A 20,621-nucleotide genomic window follows, 5' to 3' on the forward strand; every position below is an offset into this window, starting at 1 on the left:
GGTATTTGAGTTGGAACACTGTAGTAAAGGTTTCTTGCAGTTGGAGGGTTTGGTTGAACGTTGATTGGAAGGGGGCTGTCTTTCTCTGCTCTTGGCTTGTAATTTGATCGCTGTGGGCTTTCCAGAGCCAGGTAAGGATTAATATGAATGGATGGTCCGATGCGCAAGCAGTGGCGTGATCCTCAGACCAGGGACCCTAGTGACGTCAGGGCGGCAACAGCACACCTGTCGGAACAGGTATTTAAAGCACCACACGAGGCAGGAGCCCCTCACTGAGCATGTTTCCTCCCTTCACCAGAGGCAGCCACCGCCACCAGCAACAAAGCCGCAGCAAAAAGGGGGAAACGGATTCCCGACTCCTCTCCCTCACCCTTTAAAACATGCCCTTCACCACGGGCGGCTTCAGACTCTGGGCGAAGTTACTGATTCTCTTGTCTTTTGTGTCTTTCTCCATCGCAGCGGAGTTTGAAGAGGACGAGGAGATCGATCTGTCTTTTGCCTTCGATGATGAGATCCTCCTTCAGGAGTCTGAGACTGAGACTGGGCACCAGAACCAGAACAAGCCCGCTCCCTTCCACCGATCCAACAAAGTAAGCTTTGAGCTAATTCTATCAGCAAACTACTCGATATGTGAAATAGATCCCTTGCACCTTTCAGTCTCTTGATTTTTAAATCTTTTTTTAAACGCTGCTATTTTATATTTACATTTAATATTTACTTCAGTAGATTTACAAGCTAGTTTTCCCCTCGAAACCTCACTGTCTGTAATGGCATGTTACTATTTTAGAGAATGCAAGTTGTGACCCTGGAAAGAAACAAAATATCAAAAATATCTTTACTTTTTGTGATTGATTCTTAATTTGAATTTTAAAGAAAAGTGCAGATACTATCCTATTTTGAGATGAATTTAATGAGGAATCCAAGGCCTGAACTTTCCAAAGTTGGAAAAAAATGGGTTGCTGTGCCTCATCTCCAAAAAGCCACGTTCAGTACATTTGTAAAAAACTAATATTTGTCAAATACACAGCACTGTAGTAAATTAATAGGGGGACCGATTACAGTAGGCTTGGATTGTACCGTGGTCAATGTCCCGTGCTAAAAATGATACTTTGGTTTTTGTTGCATCACCTCCACCTTGTACAATTTGGTGCACGTAATTACTTGTGTTTCTTTAAATAACAATATGTCTGCAGTAGAGGTCTACGGAAAGAACTGCAGCAAGTGATTAACGGAAGATACTTAAAATATTGTTTTTTTTTTCATTTCTGTGTGATCTACCAGTAGAGGTAATGAATATCCGGCTGCGTTTTTATGTTGGACCAAAGATATTGAGCTCAGCTCAGAGGAGCTGAAGTAGTCCATTCAGCCCCTCAAGCCTTTTGCACCACTCAATTAGATCATGGCTGATCTGTAAGCAATTCCACGTATCCGTCTTTGATCCATAGACCTTGACCCTCCTTACCTAACAAAAATCTATGACAAAAGCAAAATATTGTGGATGCTGGAAATCTGAAATAAAAACAGAAAATGTTGGAAACACTGAGCAGGTCAGGCTGGAGAGAGAAACCGAGTTAACAATTCAGGTCAATGACCTTTCATCGGAACTAGAAGATGTTAGAGATTAACAGTTTTTAAGCAAGTATAGAGCCAGGGAAAAGGGAGGGGAGCAGGAATGAACAAATGGGAAGATCTGTGATAGGGTAAAGGGCAGGTGTGATTAAATAGGAACATTGGAACAGGAGTAGGCCATTCAGCCCCTCGTGCCTGCTCCGCCATTTGATAAGATCATGGCTGATCTGTGATCTAACTCCATATACCTGGCTTTGACCCATATCCCTTAATACCTTTGGTTGCCAAAAAGCTATCTATCTCAGATTTACATTTAGCAATTGAACTAGCATCAATTGCTGTTTGCGGAAGAGAGTTCCAAACTTCTACCACCCTTTGTGTGTAGAAATGTTTTCTAATCTCACTCCTGAAAGGTCTGGCTCTAATTTTTAGACTCTGCCCCCTACTCCTAAAATCCCCAACCAGCGGAAATAGTTTCTCTCTATCCACCCTATCCGTTCCCCTTAATATCTTATAAACTTCGATCAGATCACCCCTTAACCTTCGAAACTCTAGAGAATACAACCCCAATTTGTGTAATCTCTCCTCGTAACTTAACCCTTGAAGTCCGGGTATCATTCCAGTAAACCTACGCTGCACTCCCTCCAAGGCCAATATGTCCTTACGAAGATGCAGTGCCCAGAACTGCTCACAGTACTCCAGGTGCAATCTAACCAGGGTTTTGTATAGCTGCAGCATAACTTCTGCCTCCTTGTACTCTAGTCCTCTAGATATAAAGGCCAGCATTCCATTTGCCTTATTGATTATTTTCTGTACCTGTTCATGGCACTTCAATGATCTATGTACCTGAACCCCTAAATCCCTTTGGACATCCACTGTTTTTAACTTTTTACCATTTACAAAGTACCCTGTTCTATCCTTTTTTGATCCAAAGTGGATGACCTCACATTTGTCTACATTGAATTCCATTTGCCACAGTTTTGCCTGTTCACCTAATCTATCAATATCCCTTTGTAATTTTATATTTTCATCTACACTGCTTACAATGCCACCAATCTTTGTGTCACCGGCAAACTTAGATATAAGACTTTCTATGCCTTCATCTAAGACGTTAATAAATATTGTGAATAATTGAGGCCCCAGGACAGATCCCTGCGGGACTCCACTAGTCACATCCTGCCAATGTGAGTACCTACCCATTATCCCTACCTCTCTGTCGCCGTTCGCTCAGCCAACTTCCTAACCAAGTCCGTACTTTTCCCTCAATTCCATTGGCTTCTATCTTAGCTAACAGTCTCTTATGTGGGACCTTATCAAATGCCTTCTGGAAGTCCATATAAATAACATCCATTGACATTCCCCTGACCACTACTTTAGTCACCTCTTCAAAAAATTCAATCAGGTTTGTCAGGCACGACCTACCTTTCACAAATCCATGCTGGCTCTCTCTGATTAACTGAAAATTCCCGAGGTGTTCAGTCACCCTATCCTTAATTATAGACTCCATCATTTTCCCCACAACAGATGTTAGGCTAACTGGTCTATAATTCCCTGGTTTCCCTCTCTCTCCTTTCTTAAAAAGCAGAGTGACATGTACAATTTTCCAATCTAGAGGACAGTTCCTGAATCTAGAGAACTTCGAAAGATTATAGTTAGGGCATCTGCAATGTGTTCACCTACTTCCTTTAAAACCCTGGGATGGAAACCATCTGGTCCTGGGGATTTGTCACTCTTTAGTGCTATTATTTTCTTCATTACAGTTGCTTTACTTATGTTAATTTTATCGAGTCCCTGTCCCCGATTCAATATTAGTTTTCTTGGGATTTCCAGCATGCTATCCTCTTTTTCTACTGTAAATACTGACGCAAAGTACTTGTTCAACATGTCCGCCATTTCCCCATTGTCAATGACAATATCCCCACTTTCAGTTTTTAGGGTGCCAACACTGCTCCTGACCACCCTCTTTTTCCTAATGTTCTTCGTATTGGTTTTGATAACCCTTGCAAGTTTCTTTTCATACATTCTTTTTGTAGCTCTTACTATCTGTTTTGTGAACCTTTGTTGATCTTTGTATCTTTCCCATTCGCCAGGATCTGTGCCATTTTTTGCCTTTTTGTATGCCCTTTCCTTAGGTCTTATACTGTCCCTTACCTCTAGTTGTCCATGGCTGTTTTTTTTTGGCAAATGACCAAAGGGATGATAGTGCAAGGCAAAATAGGGTGATAATGGGACAAGTAAAGAAACAAATTGGTCATTGGCCTTCCTCACTTCCATTGAGAGAATATTTCAGGCAGAGACACTAAACAGCATCCCATTTCTGTGTCCCTTCTATCATTCTCTCTCCTCCCCTTGCCTCTTCCTGTTCCCTCTCCCTTTCTCATTCATTCCATTTAGTTTCTGTATCATCCATGCTTTTGTTACCTCCAGCCTCGACTATTCCAATGTTCTCCTGGCCAGCCTCCCATCTTCGACCATCCCTAAACTTGACCTCATCCAAAACCCTGCTGCCCATATTGTTCACCATCACCCCTGTGCTCGCTGACCTACATTGGTGCTCAGTCCACCAACGCCTATTTTAAAATTTTCATCCTCACATTCAAATTTCTCCCTGGCCTCACCCTTTCCTATCTCTTTAACCCTCACCAGCTCTACAACCCTTCAAGAACTCTGCCTTTCTCCAATTCTGACCGCTTGTGCATCCCCGATTTCCTTTGCATCACCATTGGCGAATGTGCTGTCGAGGCTCTAGCTCTGGAATTCCCTCCCTAAACCTCTCCGCCTCTCACCTCCTTTAAGATGCTAATTAAAACCTTGCTCTTTGACCAAGCTTTTGGTCACCTCCAATTATATCTCTTTATGTGGCTCAGTGTCCAATTTTGTTTGATAAAGCTCCTGTGAAGTGCTTTGGGACATTTTACTATGTTAAAGGTGCTATATAAATACAAGTTGTTGTATCAGACAGTAGTTTCTGTAAGATGATAGTTTCTTCTAACTAATACAGTGAAATGCTTTAGTAGTCAAATCTCACTTGCTGCGGTGAAATTAAATCAGGAGCCAATGAACTGAGCATTACTGAATGACAGTTTGATGAATTGAAGAAGGCAGCAAGTTTAAGTCTAACTACTCACTGAGTCAATGATGCAATCTGACTGGTTGATCAATGTTCTCATTTGCAATTAAGGTTAAAACCCATACCTGAAGATGACTAAACTACAAATCTTTCTTATTTTATTTCCAGGATGCCTGGAGGTTGCCTGGCCAGTACATAGTGATGCTGGAAGAAAACACTCACAAATCCCAGACAGAACGCACCATTCACAGACTCCGCACTAAAGCAGCCAAGCATGGCTATATGACAGAACTTGTTCGTGTTTTCCATGAGGTCTTCCAGGGCTTTGTCATCAAAATGAGCAGTGACGTGCTAGACATGGTAAAGTCAGAGGCAGCCTTGTATTAAATGCGAGAGATGGGTGTGCGTGTTAAATATGAGAGAGAGAACAATGTGTTAAATTTGTGTGTGTAAGAGAGAGAACAGTGGGACCAAGCTTTATCTGCTGGTGTGAGTCAGTTCTAAACGTTTAATCTTGGCAGATGGTAATATACTAAGAGCACTCAAATTTTGTGGGCCAGTGGTGAGTGGGGACAGAGTCTGACCTGCCTGCCATCCCTTTGTTGGTCCTTTCTGTTCTTCCAAACACCTATGGCCTGGGCATTCATATTAGAAAACCCATTAGTGCCAGGAATGGTTCAGGGGGAAAAAAGCAATTGGCATAAAGGCGCATGAGAACCTAAGTGCCAGCAATTTTTTTAAATAAAGAAAAATTATGCAAATGTGGCCTAAAAACTGTTGAATGAATTTCCTTACCAGGACCTTCAAATTTATTTCCATACACATCTCAGAGTCAAGTATCTTGGATGCCCATTATAAATGGGTGGGTTCTGGAAACAGTGTGGATCCAGTGCAAAGGCGTGAGAGACATTATTACATCACTCCCGTATTACTTGAATATTATTATAAAGCTCTCTCTTCCTCTGCTGTCCCCCAGCCTGCCAGAAATGCATAACATGTGCCAAGGCTCCAGCCCCATGAGCCCATCCTGGAAACTATCACTGAAGGATAGGGGCTGAGTTTTATTCTTTCATCTAAAGTAATTATACCTGAAGTGAGGGAAGGGCCTGCTGTACTTCTGTGCTACTTGTGTAAATAACCTCTGTATAACAAACATGTGTCTAGAAGTGTACTTTGTGAAATCTTTTGCATAGGCACTGAGATTACCTCACATTGAATATATCGAAGAGGACTCATCCTTGTTTGCTCAGACTATCCCCTGGAATCTAAATCGGATTGTTCCTTCAAAGCAGACAGTGGAACAGTATACCCCTCCAAGTAAGTCCCTTTAACGTCTTGACATTTGAAGAGATTTCAGAAATTAGCAATTAGATAGGTAAAAAAATCTACAGATGTGCACTCAAAAAAACCTCATCTTTTTTCATATCATGAGATTATGTTGACCCCTATTTTGTATATTTTGTTTGATTTTTTTTGTACTCATTAAGTTGTTAATGGAATATGTTTTCTCTTTGAGCCTAGTGTCGTCATCAAAGGCTCCCACTATGCAGAGTTAAAATCCCTTTGCTCTGTTCCCACAATGTGAATTTACTCCAATCTCAGAACAGCCTGTACTGTAGTGCATTCTTTTATGATTTCTCACAACACCCAGTGACCTGGCATCTGTGGGTGAAATAGCCACTGTAGTGCTAATTTGTAGACGTCTAAACTCATTTCACTTATGGATGAAAAGGCAATGTTTTGCTGCACTATTCCACCCAGTAAGTTGTAATTGATTGCAACATTAAACGCTCACCTACTTTGCTCTTGCTATGTTTTTTTGCTAGATAATGGTGATCTGGTGGAAGTTTACTTACTTGATACCAGTGTGCAGAGCAACCATCGAGAGATTGAAGGGAAAGTCCTAGTTACAGAGTTTGAGAGCATCCCAGATGAAGATGGCACTCGATTCTACCGCCAGGTAATTCAACTGTTAGTGAGATAGAAATAACTTGGAAATGTCCACCCTTATATGGATACAGTATATTATTGATTTATTTGAATTAATTGGGATCAGGGTGGGGATTTGGAGTGGAGAATTAGGAGAACTCACATTTGGATCATCAGTTTGCTTTGATAATTAATTTCTTCTTAAGATTTGGCCCAAAGGTCACTAGGATATTGAAAGATTGACAATAGAAGAACGAGGCACTCGGGAGTTCACTGAAGTGCATAAGAAGACTACAATAAAACATTCACTAATCTACCTGTGCTTACATCTGAAAAACACCATTGAGGGCATACACTGGTATTGGTTTTTTTGTGTGTGTGTGGAGACTTTCCTGGAGAGAAAACTATTTTCTTGCATGGTCTACATGGCAGCATTTCCTGACAGAGAGAGGAAAATAAACAAACAGAAAAAACCTTCACTTCCTCTGGGCTGGAAGTTAATTGCAACCCACGGTTGTAAGAGCATTGCTCTAACAAAGTGTGTCATGCAGTTCTTGCTGATGGTCTTTTCTAATATGCAAAACTGTTTTGCTTTTTTTTTTCCCTCCAGGCTAATAAATGTGACAGCCATGGAACACACACTGCAGGAATAGTGAGTGGGCGTGACTCTGGGGTAGCAAAAGGAGCAAATGTCCGCACTGTGAGAATTCTCAACTGTCAGGGCAGGGGGACTGTAAGTGGAGCACTGGCTGGTGAGTGGCATTTTTAAATTGGAGCAAAATTCCTAGCTGTGCCAGGGAGGTGCCATGTGGAGGTGGGCACTTCACCATGAGCAGGGAGGGAAACAGGGTGAGCCATTTCAGGTCATTCTCGCACATCTTTTATTGTCCAGTTTACAGTGTGACGGTTGCACAGATCTAGAAGTAGGTCATGGGGGGGGATGATCAATAAATGGGTGGAAAAATATAGAATAAAAAAAAACAAGCAGGCTATTGATAATTAGAGCCTAAATGAGAATAATATTGGGTTGGGGAACTGAAGGGTTAGAAAATCAAGAGATGAGGAGACAAGTAAAAATGTAGTTTTCAAAAATAACCTGAACTGTTAATATTATGGGCTGGGTTTTGCTGTAGATAATCAATCATTGTAATGGTTTTTCACTTTTTCCTTTTGTTGACCACTGAAGCCTTGGCTAGATGTATTTGTTGTAACTTAATTGAATACGGACCAAAATGTCACAATAACTTAATTGTAGAGTTTAAAGTAGCAGCATGCTAATATGTACTTTTTATAATTTGGGAGCATTTTGTGTAAGTATTTTCACTGATGCATAGAATTTTAGGATTGAAAAAATATAGACTTTGATGATACTACATGAAAGCATGCTTTCAGAGATGGAAAATTGGACAATGAACATTTCACGTGTTAGGGCATGCATAACATTTGTGCTTCCATTACATGTCTTTTTCATAATTAAGTAAATTATATGATCTAATGTAGAAAATAACCTGCCAGAGTCTCAAAACTGAAAATTTGGCCACTTTTGTTTCTTAAGTCGGCAGTCATTCTTTTACAGTTGCACATCCCCAGCTCTCCTATGCTTGGTCACCATTTATTATGGGTCACCCTTCTTTTTAGAAATTATTTCATCTAAAATGTTTAGATCAATTTCCCTGAAATATTTTGTGTCTAGTTTGGGACCTCAGTTTCCAGCATTTAGCTATAGCTTTAAGTCAGACTCATTCTGAAAGGGGAAGTGGTACATTTATGCTTGTTAAGATAGTGGACTGGATTCTTCCCTGCAGCAGAATCCCCAAAGAGGTGACGATGGACCTCAAAGGGGCAGAAGAGCCCCAAAGATAAAATGGCAAATCTATTTTCAGACTGAGGCCTAAACAGGTGAGGTTTTGGGGCAGAAATAGAGGCAGAGTAGGCCTTTCAAGACACTGTTTCTGTTCCTCCATTTCAGGTTTGGAGTTCATCAGGAAAACTCTGATTGTCCAGCCTTACCGGCCTATGATTGTGCTGTTGCCCTTTGTTGGAGGCTTTAGTCAGACCCTGAATGCAGCATGCAGACTACTGGCACGGACAGGTGTAGCATTAATTGCAGCTGCTGGGAATTACAAGGATGATGCCTGCTTGTATTCGCCTGCTTCAGAACCAGAGGTATGTTTGACTTTCTAATAGGATGAAGCAGTATCGATAATGTTGTTGGCTAGAGGGAGGTTCGCTGACATAGGGGTTAGAGGTCTAACGTATGCCTTGGAAATAATCAAGTTGATAGATGAGTTATGCCAGGGCTGCTCTCGTGCCGGTCCAGATGGCTGCTTGGAGTGTCAGAAGTGAAGGCCCAGAAGCAGGTTCTCTGCCTGCACTCCCAGCCTGAAGTGGGGCACATTGTGGAGAGTCCAAGAGACAACTGCGGTGAGGGTCAGAACAGGGTATGACTCAAACAATTCAAGTTAAATCAGTTCAGACTGATTTAGATTCAGCAGTATTTGATGTGAGTCTTTGGTCATTGGAAGTAAGTGGTATAAGTGTCAGGGCAACCTAAAAAGGGAGAAAACAACAAAACAAAATATGGGATAAAATATAATTTAAAAAAAATCTGGTAACCAACTTGTTTTCATTTTATGTTCCACACCAAACCTTTAGGTTATCACTGTTGGTGCCACCAATTATAATGACCAGCCAACCACCACCGGAACCACGGGAACTAATTTTGGCCGTTGTGTTGACCTTTTTGCTCCTGGTGATGACATCATCAGTGCTTCCAGTGACTGCATCACATGCTTCACCTCGAAGAGTGGAACATCACTGGCTGCAGCTCATGTGGCAGGTAGAGTGTGGTAATAATGAGATTCCAACACTGGCAGCCTGGGGGCAGAGCAAAGGGCACAAAAGGCTGGTGCTACAAAGCAATTTGCACAGCATTTTGGGATGTGGGATTAGCTCACAGTTCCCACTGTTAGCTGTGTTATTGTGGCAAGATAGAGCTACTGGCGCTTTCTGTTATTAAATATAGTGTAAAAAAAGTTTCAAGCCTCCTTATTATTCACCATCTCCTCTAAACTATGTTTCTTGAATGTAATGATCCTTCTCGAGTGGTATCGCTTCTTAAATTGTTAATACAGCTCCTGATTTAGTTAATGGAGGTGAACCACCTTCTCTTTGGCCTGTGCCTCCTCTGATGTTGGCGTTACCAGTAACAAAGTTCCATCTGAAATGGACAGCTTGTCATCTGGGTGAAAGCCTGGGTGCATTTGTCAGAGGCTATGACTTTGACACACAACTGAGACCACTAAAGCACTGGTGTTTTTTTTTTCTCTAGAGCCAATGTACACATGGTCATTTTAATCTCTCGTCATTGTTCATAAGGTTGCTTTTTGACTTGCTTTATCCTCGACAGGTATTGCGGCGATGATAATGAACGCTGACCCCAATATAACTGTATCTGAATTACGCCAGAGACTAATTCATTACTCCACAAAGAATGCAATCAATGATGTGTGGTTTCCAGAGGAACAACGACTCATCACAGCCAACAGAATTGCACGATTGGCTTCTCCTGTTGTAACAGGTAAGGTAGGAGTTAGCACTGAATCAGTTGTGAAATTCCCAAATGTAGTCTATTTGAATAAATAAAAAGCTTATTTCTTTATTTCAACGTATGGAATTTCAGATAGCTTTGTAATTTAAAAAATCTTAAAGTATTTGTTAGTGATCTATTTCTACAGGATATTCTGGTAATTAGGCTCGAGTTCCTGCCCATAGAGGAGACACTGTGGCTGAGGACACACATGCACTGTACAGAGAAGCAGCAACAGATACAACACAAACCAGTCACTTAACATTTAAATGTCTTTGCTCAGTCTTGCTATCAATCTGTAGCAGTTTCTAATCTCATTCCATATTTATTAGATTGTTTCTTTTGTCAGCTGAGGACTGTGATGTTGAGGTGGAGAGAAAAACATCTGACAATATATTAGAAGTCTTGCCCTGCCACACTGCGCAAGTGTAATACTTACACAAAGTGTGTAAGGACAAGACTTTTAATATATTGACACATGGATATGGTAGCCTAATGATTATGGTACAGGACTAGCAATCCAGAGGCTGTAAGTTCAACTGTCACTGAATTTGGTGATCTGTGGGCTGGCACCAGATAAAATGACCATGGGGGTGGAGCTATGCTACTCAGATAATTAGGGTTTCAGAGACTTAAATCAGGAACAGCACAAATGATCAAGGAAATTCACGCTAGCATTGTTTTGGTGTAAATCCAGCATAAATCACTTGCATGTAAATTTCCTTGAAAAATAATTGCAACTCCGCTCTTACACCGAAACCTTCCAGGAATTTCCGGCCCTAGGGGTATAGCATGCATAGTCACTTCCTGTAAACAATTCTCAGTCACACCTAAAGCCATAGTCAAAGGGAAAGTGTCAAATGTAGTGAGGTGGCTAAACTTCTATTGTTCTGTATCATCTTTCCACAGAGAACCAGCTGTTGTGCCGGACAGTGTGGGCGAAGCGGTCAGGACTTGCACGCTCAGCCAAAGCAGTTGTGTACTGCAGCGAGAATGAGGAAATGTTCAGCTGTTCAAGTTTTTCAAAGAATGGAAGGAGAAGGGGTGAACATATAGAGGTAAGAGATGGGGAATCTTTACAATGGTACAAATAGATTCATACCACAATTAAATTAGAACAATAGAGGGAAGAAGGGATATTTGTAAAGATTCATGAGGAAGCAGAGGGAAGAAGAGATTGAGTTAAGGGATAATGATTAGAGTGATACAATCAGAACGAAAAGATAAAAGATCTGTTGAGAAGGGCAGGTCTATTAAAAAATCTCCAATAGGAGAGAAAATCAAAGTGCATTGTTGAAAGGATCAAGAGAGAGAATCGTTATTTGCCTGTATATAAATATGGTAAATGTGTCTGGCAAAATAACAAAGGCAATATCATCCCTTATTTAAAATAAAAATCTGGGAGTAAATTGCTCCCAGCATGGAGCCCCATTTAATCAGAGTACAGATTGAAAATTGAGTGTGATTTGCGCCGCTTCAGATTTTCCAGTGATTAATTCAGGAGATCAGGAGGGCAGCCCATTGCGTATCATGACTTCCACACCCAATTCTCCAATCCATCCTCCCGATGAGACAGGCTCCAACATGGCACCTGCGTACTGCCTAAAAATCACCCACTTTATCCATCAGGAAAGAAAGATGTAAGGATGGAAATTCTGCAGTTATGAACTTTGGTGTTCTGCTATTTCCACTTTGTGCCTCAAGCTCAATTGATATTGTATTATATAATCTTACAGCCACTGGAGTATTTAGTCTGAGTACTGGAATTTACTGTCAGATTTATTTGGAGGGGGATGTTTACAATGGCACAAATAAATTAAGAGTGGAGGAACACAACGAAATTAGGGGTAAAGTCTTACTTTGCAATCACATTTACATGGCTAGAATCTGCACAGTTGATGTGTACATTTTGGCAGAAGGATGACTGCTCTGGGTTTCTATAAAGGTGCACTTTGAGCAAAAAGGCTTTAAAAAGGAACAGCACCACCATATTAGGGAGTTTTCAAGCATGATCACTCCTTAAAAATGCCTAAACACACTGCTCTACACCCATATTTACTATTAAAAATAATTTTTGCAACACCTGTAATGGCACCTTTACATTTCCCCATGGTAATTACATTTTTTGATTCTCATTCTCTATTATTTGTATCCTAGGAAAACCAAGGCACAAAGAAATGTGTAGCTCACAATACCTTTGGCAGTCAGGGAGTTTATGCTATCGCCAGATGCTGCACTTGGCCAAGAGCAGAATGTCTCGTTAACACCAGCTCAGTGGCTGATGATGGCACGACACAAATGGCAGGCTGTCCACACAAGAGTTATGTTCTCACTGGTAAGAAATGTGCTAAGAATGTTATCAAAACATTTTAATAGGCATGGGCTATCTAGTAGTGACAATGTCCAAACTCCTACACCGAGTGTTCCAAGTTCGAACCTTAGCATTGGATGAGCGTCAAAATACTCTACACTCATCAAACAAGTTTTGCCCGCTCTTATCTGGATGTCAAGAAGTTGAGTGGACAATCGCACCATATGGTGTGCAGGTCCCGGGTTTAAATCTTATTCAGTACTGAGGCAATTACAGCAGCTGCAGTGATGGAAACACAATTGGCCTCAAGCTTCTGCAGTTCCCAGAAACTGATCGCCAGGTTCCTGCTTCCAATTTCTATTCAGTGACCCTGCTGAAAGGACAGGTGTGTGATTGGGCTCCACTTTGGTCACCATGGTTGAACAGCTGTCAGTACTCACTGCCAAAGTTCATTTTTGATGAATGACCACTTGAGGCCCAAAGGAATCCTGGTCTCCATCAAACCATGTCCTATAATAAGTTGCTACCTTCAGAAGATGGGAGAGGGGGCTTAAAGTGGGGAAAATAAGAGGGGAAAATGGAGTGATGGGACAGATATTAGATAAATTAAATTTAAGCCTATATTAGGAGACCCAAATTGTCTGATTTAAAAAAAACTATAAGCCAGTCCAAATCAGTAATTTTCCACTGAGGGCAAGAGGTGTATAGAACGTCTCAAGATTTATGGTAAACTTGTCTTCATCTACTCCATTTTAAAGCTTGTGAAGCTGGTAAACCTTGTATTAAATGCCAGGACTATATTCTAAAGATCTTACCAGCACCTGCAATTGCCCAAGCGGCAAAGCTTGAAATCTGAGGTGAGGGATGGGGGATAGGCAGAAAGAGAAAGGAGAGCACAATTTTCTCTCAATAGAAGGAGAAAATCAGTAAGTTGACTCTGGCATGCTTCCTAGTAGTGAGTTACACGTGGGAGGGGGAAGAGGACAGAAGATAATATTTGTTAAACATTGTAAGGGTAAAGGAGAATTAAGGATGTAAGGCACCATCCAGCAACATGAATCATAGCTGAATGGTATTCAGAGACCTGTTCATTTTGCATGGATAGCATTCCCCTCCCCCCCCCCTCCTCCAAAGTCCCTGAAGTTGTAACTGGTAGGAGGACCCGATGTACTGCAGGTGTGGGGACTCCACGGTCTAAATAGAACACCTCAATGAAATACATGATACACACATTGCAGAACTTCAGAGAATAGGAAAATAGATGTAAAATGTACAACCCTGCTTATCCATAAAGACTGCTTCAAGACAGTGGTTGCAAACAGATTCCATTTGACCTACTTCCCATAACAGAGACACACAAAACAAGAAAATGTGAATTGTTTTTGTGTGGAGTAAGAAAACCCTAATGGTTCAGAAGGACATAAACAAAACTTCCATTCTTTCCAGGTTGCAGCTCTCACTCTTTTGCAAAGTTCAGTGATACAACGATGCCCGGAGCAAACAAGCAGTGCACAGGGCAAACGGAAATGACCTCTCATGCTACCTGTTGCCAAGCACCAAGCCTCGAGTGTGAAGTGAAGCAACAGAGCTCCAAAGGCTCCACAGAAAAGGTGAAATTATATTCTAAACATTGGATGATCTCTTTAAAGTCAAACTTGTGGGTCATTTAAGGGACAGCCATATTCTCAATGTTAAATGACTAAACAGGGCAATAGACAAATCTTGAAGATTTCAAATATAGCTGCTGTTAAAATTAGATTTGCTGAAGGAAAGCTTTACCCTCCAATATGTATTTTGAATGTTTGCACTCAAGAATTGGAGTAACAATAAATCTACACTAGTAGTAATTTGCTCAATGCTGTCAGATGGATTCATGAAGAAAACAAACAGTTACCAGGCAAGTAATTAAGAACCCTCACTTCTACTTTCATCAAGAATTAACCTTTGATCCTCTCAGATACAACAGCAAAATTCCAGGTTTGTCATGTCCCAGTACTTTCCTTAAGTCTGTCTAAATGCTCCCCATCAGAATCTATATAAGCAAAGTAATATTACCAATTATTTCCAATGAATAGAAGTTTTGCCGTGAATCTGAATTTTACATCATTCCTTTCTGTAGGGAACTGCAAAGGACCATGCTGGATATCTTCCAGTATCATGGTCCTAACCTGTCAGTGTTGAGTGAGTTTATATTTTCAAAAATACATCAATCCTGTTTTAATTTTTTTAAATAATAAAATTGTAAATATAACTAGTATTAAATCTCTGCGAGGTTTGCTCGTTTACTGTAGAGGTTTGACCATAAGGAAATTTATCTCAATACAATTTATTTGGTCAGCAAATTGAGTCAGGTGCAGTGGCACAATTGAAAGTTGATACTAATATATCATTGATCCCTCAAGCCAAGCCAGTTTTTGGGAGGGAGGAAATCTTATGTCATTGCTGAAGAATTTAATTGAACATTACTTTTACCAGTGTCAGCATCAAATACTGCCTCTACAGTGTCCACCAGCATACATCTACTTCTGTAGAGCACCAGATATTTCCATTTTGACCACCGGGCATTCTTGCCCAAAGACAGTCAATTTAGTGCCCAATTATAAGCAGTTTTGTGCTATTGACTCACGAATGAGAAACAGGCATGAAAATGTGTTAAATCATTTTGTGTTGGATTTTATAGCAGTCATACTTCCATCCAATCGGCTGGAGTTGGATTGGAACCAGTGACTAAGGCTGAAAGGGCAATTAACCCTTAAAAAAAATGTTGAAAACACAAAAACCTAAACTGATTTGCAAAGCCCACACTGGTGCAGTGCTTGCAGCTGTATGAACATTCTCCAGAGGTAAAGTGTTGGAGAAACTGGAGATAAAACCTCTAACAGACCCTTTTTGCAAATGGGTTCCTGCCTTTTTTTTTTAAACTTCCTACTTCTTACCTATGGGACTATACAGGAAAGGAAGCTTCCTGCAATTTTAATAGTGTCACCCCCTTAGTGCAGTTTTACTGTTCCCATTGACGTAACTTCAAATAGGACATGGATATGTTTTGTTTCAATTTAATTTTGTTTGTGTTTGGTTTATACTAGTGTGGGTGGGCTAGCCTATGATTTTAATATGCCACCCCTTTAAGGGGAGACATTTGCTGCAACCCAGTGAGGTTGGGCTTAGTTTAGCCTGATCCCATAATTTCCAGTGGCCTACATGAAATAGGACTCTGCACCTAAGGCAGTTGATTCCCTCGGGCAGGAGGTCATAAGATGTCCATTGTCCACATTGAACGAGTTGAATGGCTTGTTGTTTTGCCGACCTGCTGACTTGTGTTTTATTTTCCAGGTGATGGCCTCATGTGATGAAGGCTGGACACTGACTGGGTGCAGTGCATATTCCCATGGTTCCCACACTCATGGAGCATACGCTGTGGATAATACCTGTGTGGTAATCTGTTCAGGAAAGGGGAAGGGTGCTGCAGCCATTGCCATTTGCTGCCGCAAGCAAAGAGAATTGAAGTATAATCCCAACCTTAGTTACAAATAAAATATACCCACTGGGCTGCCCCTCCTCCCAGTTTCTTTCCTCCTTTCCTGCAGACAGAGACTTTTGCTGAGGTATGGTTCTCTGGGAAAGGGCAAAGCTCTGTTATCTTGCTCAAATAGCCATGCTTGACGCATTAGACTAGATGGCAAATGTTGGTGAGCTATTCAAATGTGGACAGCTGAGCTTGGTCCTATCCTTATTAGACATTCATATACTTTACTGCATCAGTCACTGGATAGCAATTGGAAGTTGGAAACCACCTAATTCCCCCACTCCCCTCCTGTACAAAGCCCAAGTAATGTTAAGACTACAGATGTTTTGATTCAACCCTTTTTTTGGGCTGCTGTTTTGTTTAATGATCTCTTAGAGGCACTGACAGCCTGTAAATTGTTTTACAAGATGATAAAATGCCAGCAGTGATATGTCAGTGACCACAACACTGATCATGTTTGCTGCAATCATTTTTCACCATAAGGAAAAGAACATACGCAATTAATGCCTAACAGTTACTTGGCACAATTGATCTGAGGAAAACTCACTGTGTGGAATGCTGCCATTCCATGACAAGCATGTTGGTGTACCGACATACTATACCACCCACCTCTGTGGGTCTTAAATGGCTATTTTAGCAGCAGTCCCAAGTTCACAGCTACGTTTATTCAAAGTCAATGCTACAGCCAGCAGTACAAGACAATCTACATGTTACCTCTTGCTATGTTCATTCCGACTAAGTCTCCATGTGGTATTTTTTTCAATTTCAATTTTCATTTGAGAGATTCATGGAGAAAGTTAAATGAATAACCAAACTATTTCTACAGCATTAATAGAATTTGTCTGCAGTAAAGAGCAAAAGCTATGACAAACAGGAAATGACTGAGCAGTTAATGCTGAGAAAGTGCCAAACCCCCCCGCCCCACTCCTTCCCACATTTAAATAATTTTAAACAAAAATAACGATGTCTCAAACAATATTTTCAAATAAGAGCGTAAAATGTCAAGTATTTAAGGTGTGGATTTATTATTGATGGACCGAGTGTGTTTATAGCACATTCATTTTACTGAAAGAATGCCATCAAAATAATAGTTTGTATATTGTTAAAAGCAAGTTTTATATCGACAAAGATCAAAATTCCAGTTCCCATTAAAACTTAATCAAAACTGGCAGTTTTTCTTATACTGCTGGTAGCAACAATTGGGTTTGAATGAACTGTTAGCTCTGAATCTTGACAGTTGAGACTCACGATGGGTGCTGCAATATGTATGTACACCAACTTATTTATCATGGAGTAGCAGAATGCACAACTCTTGGTGAAAAAAGAAAGCACAATAGGAAAATTTCACATCCTCTTATTTGTGGGGGTGGAGGGAAGAAGTTAGAACAGTGCAATAATATCTATACTGTTTCTTCACTGAACTATTAAATTGGCATTTGCTAGTAGGTAAACACCACTCCAGTACAGCAGAACACTCCGTTTTACTCCATAAAAGTGAAAACTCCAATTCAGTTGCTTATTTGTTACGTTTGATTTTTTGTTTGTAAACTTGTTATTTTATTCATTTTTCATGGATTTGTTTCCCTCCTCAAATGCGAATCTCTCTATGACCACTACCTGAGGAGCAAACCAACTACCTCCACTACAGTGATAGGATTTGGAAAGGTGCTTACCTCTGAGATTTTGTCCACTTCTACTCTTTAAGGCACCCACCACCAAAGCATTTGTGAATGAGACCAACATACTCTTAGATCTCTAATGCTCAGTCATCAGGCTCTAGGAAATGTACAAGAGGCTAGGGGGAAGAGAACTTGAACACCAATGTCATGTCTCTTCCCTTGTTAGCTCAACTAAGCTTAAAAATCTTGTGTGGAGAATCACACCCCTTACATGTACAGATTTTAAATAATTACAGCTGTGCCCTGCATGGTGCTGGAATTGAGGGAACAAGGTCCCAGGTTCAATCCCTTGTCTGTGCAGTTAGCCAGTCGTGGCAAGGGTAGGGATGTAGACACTGTAATTCACCCCAGCCTCAGTGGGCAAAGAAGGAAAAGGATTCAGTTAAGAGTTCTTGCTGGAAGTGCACCTATGTGAAGCTTTGGGCTCAGCATTATGGCCCCTGTGGCCAAATCACCTGCTGATGTTCACTGTCCAGGTTCATGCAGGAAAAATGGCAACTTGGGGGAGATACTGAAGGGTTACTAGCACTCCAGAACAGTACCTCAGCATGTGTCAATTTGCCTTCAGGTAGAATAAGCAGAGAAATCAAGAAGAAAAAAAATATACCACCTAAGCCAACATACTAGTGACTGAAAGTTTCTAGAGTTTCTTCATGAGCAAAGGTGGTATTTGCAGGCAACTTATGAAGATATTTTGCATTATGTAAAGGAACATACTTTTATTGGGAAAGAAATACATTCCTTGGCAGGGTATGTTCCCTATAATTCCAGATGACCATTGATTCTATAATTCACACTTTATGGATGTTGGAAAATTGAAAGCGGTGGCTCAGTTAAATTTTATTGGTATTCAAAGTGCTGAACTTTTCAGCTGAATTACAACCTTGTAACATCCATTACTAATCAGTGTTCATTAATGGCAAGGATATTCCCTCCATCTGATAATAAAACCATGTATATAAATAGATCACCAGAATATTTCAAAATTCCACCAGACTGTCACTCCTAACATTTGTAAATATTTCTTTTGAGAATGTCCGATTATATTCCACATTTTTGTACTGATTTTTGTATGCTTGACACTTTATTAATAAAAAGCTAAAATTCCTTTGCAGGTGTGAAGGTTTTTTTGCCTCTAGCACAGACTGGCTTAGAATGACCAGATAAACTGCATCTCTTCCACCATCAGCACTTTTAAAAAAGGCACATTATTTATGCATGTCAGACTTATTTAATGTGGCAATTGCATATTTTGCATATGCCTGTGCTATATTTCATTGTTACCGTCAGGTCAAGGTAGCAAGTATCTGACATGGATAAAACAGTCCTATGTCCAGTAATAATGTGATGAAAATTTTGAAATAAATTGTAGAATATAAAGACAGAGGGAAGTTATAACAACCAAGTGGTGCTCAGAAGTGCAAGCTCATCTTTAGATATTCTTTCTCCTGTGTGGAGGCAGTTGCCTTCACTCTAAGCTGTCCCTCTGATGACTAGACTGATACTGGCAACTTGCTGCATGTAGTGTCACAGGCATAAAAGGTGCATGGTGCACCTTGGCACAATGCATCAGAACACCGATTTCCTTTGCCAAAGCCAACAAAGAAAAAATACATTTGTTTTAGACAGTATTCTTCTGGGACCATTTAACTTTGATCTGATTTCTCCCCCACTCCAATGGAAATACCTGTTTACCTCGCCTCCTTCAAGGTTGGAAAAGTATTGCAAGGGAGAAATTGTGCCATCACGCTCCACAATATGTAAAATTTCATGATTCAAAAAGGAAAATTTGACATTCCGCTTCCCCCAGACCATCTCAGAAAGTACATCATTACAGCATTCAAAACTTTTAAACATAAGGGATCTGTCATTTCAAAGTTTACTGCTTGCAATTTAGCTTCTTTCTCATACCATTGTCTGTTGTGCTTTGTCTTTGTGGCTTAAGAATCTAGGCTGACATTTCAGTTCAGTAATGAGGGAGTGTAGTTCTATCACAGGTGACATCTTTCAGATGAGACATTAAACTGAGGCCCTGTCTGGACATAAAAGATCCAGGACACTATTCAAAGATGAGTTCTTCTGGCCTGACATTTCTCCGTCAACCAACAAAACAGATTAAATGGTAATTTATCTCAATGCTGTTTGTGAGACCTTGCTATTTGCAAATATGTCCCAACAGTAACTACACTCCAAAAGTAAATTAATTGGCTGTAAAGCATGTTGGGATGTGCTGAGGATATGAAACGTTCTATATAAGTTCATTCTTTTGTGTCAAAAGCAGTTGGCCTACGCTCTAAAAAACAAAGGCTACCTATAAAAAAACTTGCATTTATATAGCGCCTTTAATATAGAAAAATAAACACTGAGCCAAAGGAGGATTGTCCAAAAGCTTGGTCAGAGGTGGGTTTTAAGGAGGGTCTTAAAAGAGAGGGTGCTAGAGAGGCAGAAGGGTTTATGGAGGGAATTCCATGCATAAGGCCTAAGCAGCTGAGGGCTTAACTGTTAATGGTATGACAAAGAGATGGGGGGGGGATTCACATGATGCTAGAGTCGGGAGCAGAGTTTTGGGTGGGGGGGGGGGGGGGGGTGATATATTGCTGGAGGAGGGTACAGAGATAGGAAGGGACAAGGCCATTATCAATTTAAAAACATGGATGATAATATTAAATTGAGGCACTGGAGAGAGTGGACAACTACTTCTAAGGGGGTGAAGTCACTTTACTTTCCATCATGAGTGGAAGATTCATCTTCAGATGACTAGTAATATTTTGCAAAAAAGGTGGCTAAGAGCCATACTAAATTAGCACCAATTTAGGAGATTCCCTAGCTGGAATGCCCCTTCCCTGCTGCCCAAACAGATGCTGAAAGCATTGTCCTGGCTGCTGGTTAAATTTAAACAGTAATGTTCGGCAAACGTGTGAGGGAGACTTGTATAGCTGTCTTACAGA

General features: G+C 40.6%; 1 protein-coding gene across 1 annotated transcript; it reads left to right on the top strand.

Moving 5' to 3' along the window:
• Positions 1-285: 285 nt before the first annotated feature.
• pcsk9 (proprotein convertase subtilisin/kexin type 9) lies at positions 286-17,810 on the top strand. Its single transcript, XM_067990067.1, has 12 exons — positions 286-590; positions 4,808-4,999; positions 5,833-5,956; positions 6,466-6,599; positions 7,179-7,320; positions 8,538-8,734; positions 9,224-9,407; positions 9,978-10,148; positions 11,067-11,215; positions 12,315-12,492; positions 13,915-14,078; positions 15,802-17,810. Exons 1-12 carry the CDS (start codon positions 381-383, stop codon positions 16,000-16,002), a joined length of 2,046 nt encoding a protein of 681 aa, XP_067846168.1. The 5' UTR covers positions 286-380; the 3' UTR covers positions 16,003-17,810.
• The last annotated feature ends 2,811 nt before the right edge of the window (positions 17,811-20,621 follow it).

The sequence above is a fragment of the Heptranchias perlo genome, chromosome 9, assembly GCF_035084215.1.
Source record: "Heptranchias perlo isolate sHepPer1 chromosome 9, sHepPer1.hap1, whole genome shotgun sequence".
In the NCBI taxonomy this organism is placed as follows: Eukaryota; Metazoa; Chordata; class Chondrichthyes; order Hexanchiformes; family Hexanchidae; genus Heptranchias; species Heptranchias perlo.

Bases quoted from the DNA above. Each gene is read 5' to 3' on its own strand.
- pcsk9 (XM_067990067.1), top strand. From the start codon at position 381: ATGCCCTTCACCACGGGCGGCTTCAGACTCTGGGCGAAGTTACTGATT. The intron at 8,735-9,223 runs GTATGTTTGACT...CCAAACCTTTAG, and splicing joins CGCCTGCTTCAGAACCAGAG to GTTATCACTGTTGGTGCCAC. The intron at 11,216-12,314 runs GTAAGAGATGGG...TTTGTATCCTAG, and splicing joins GAAGGGGTGAACATATAGAG to GAAAACCAAGGCACAAAGAA.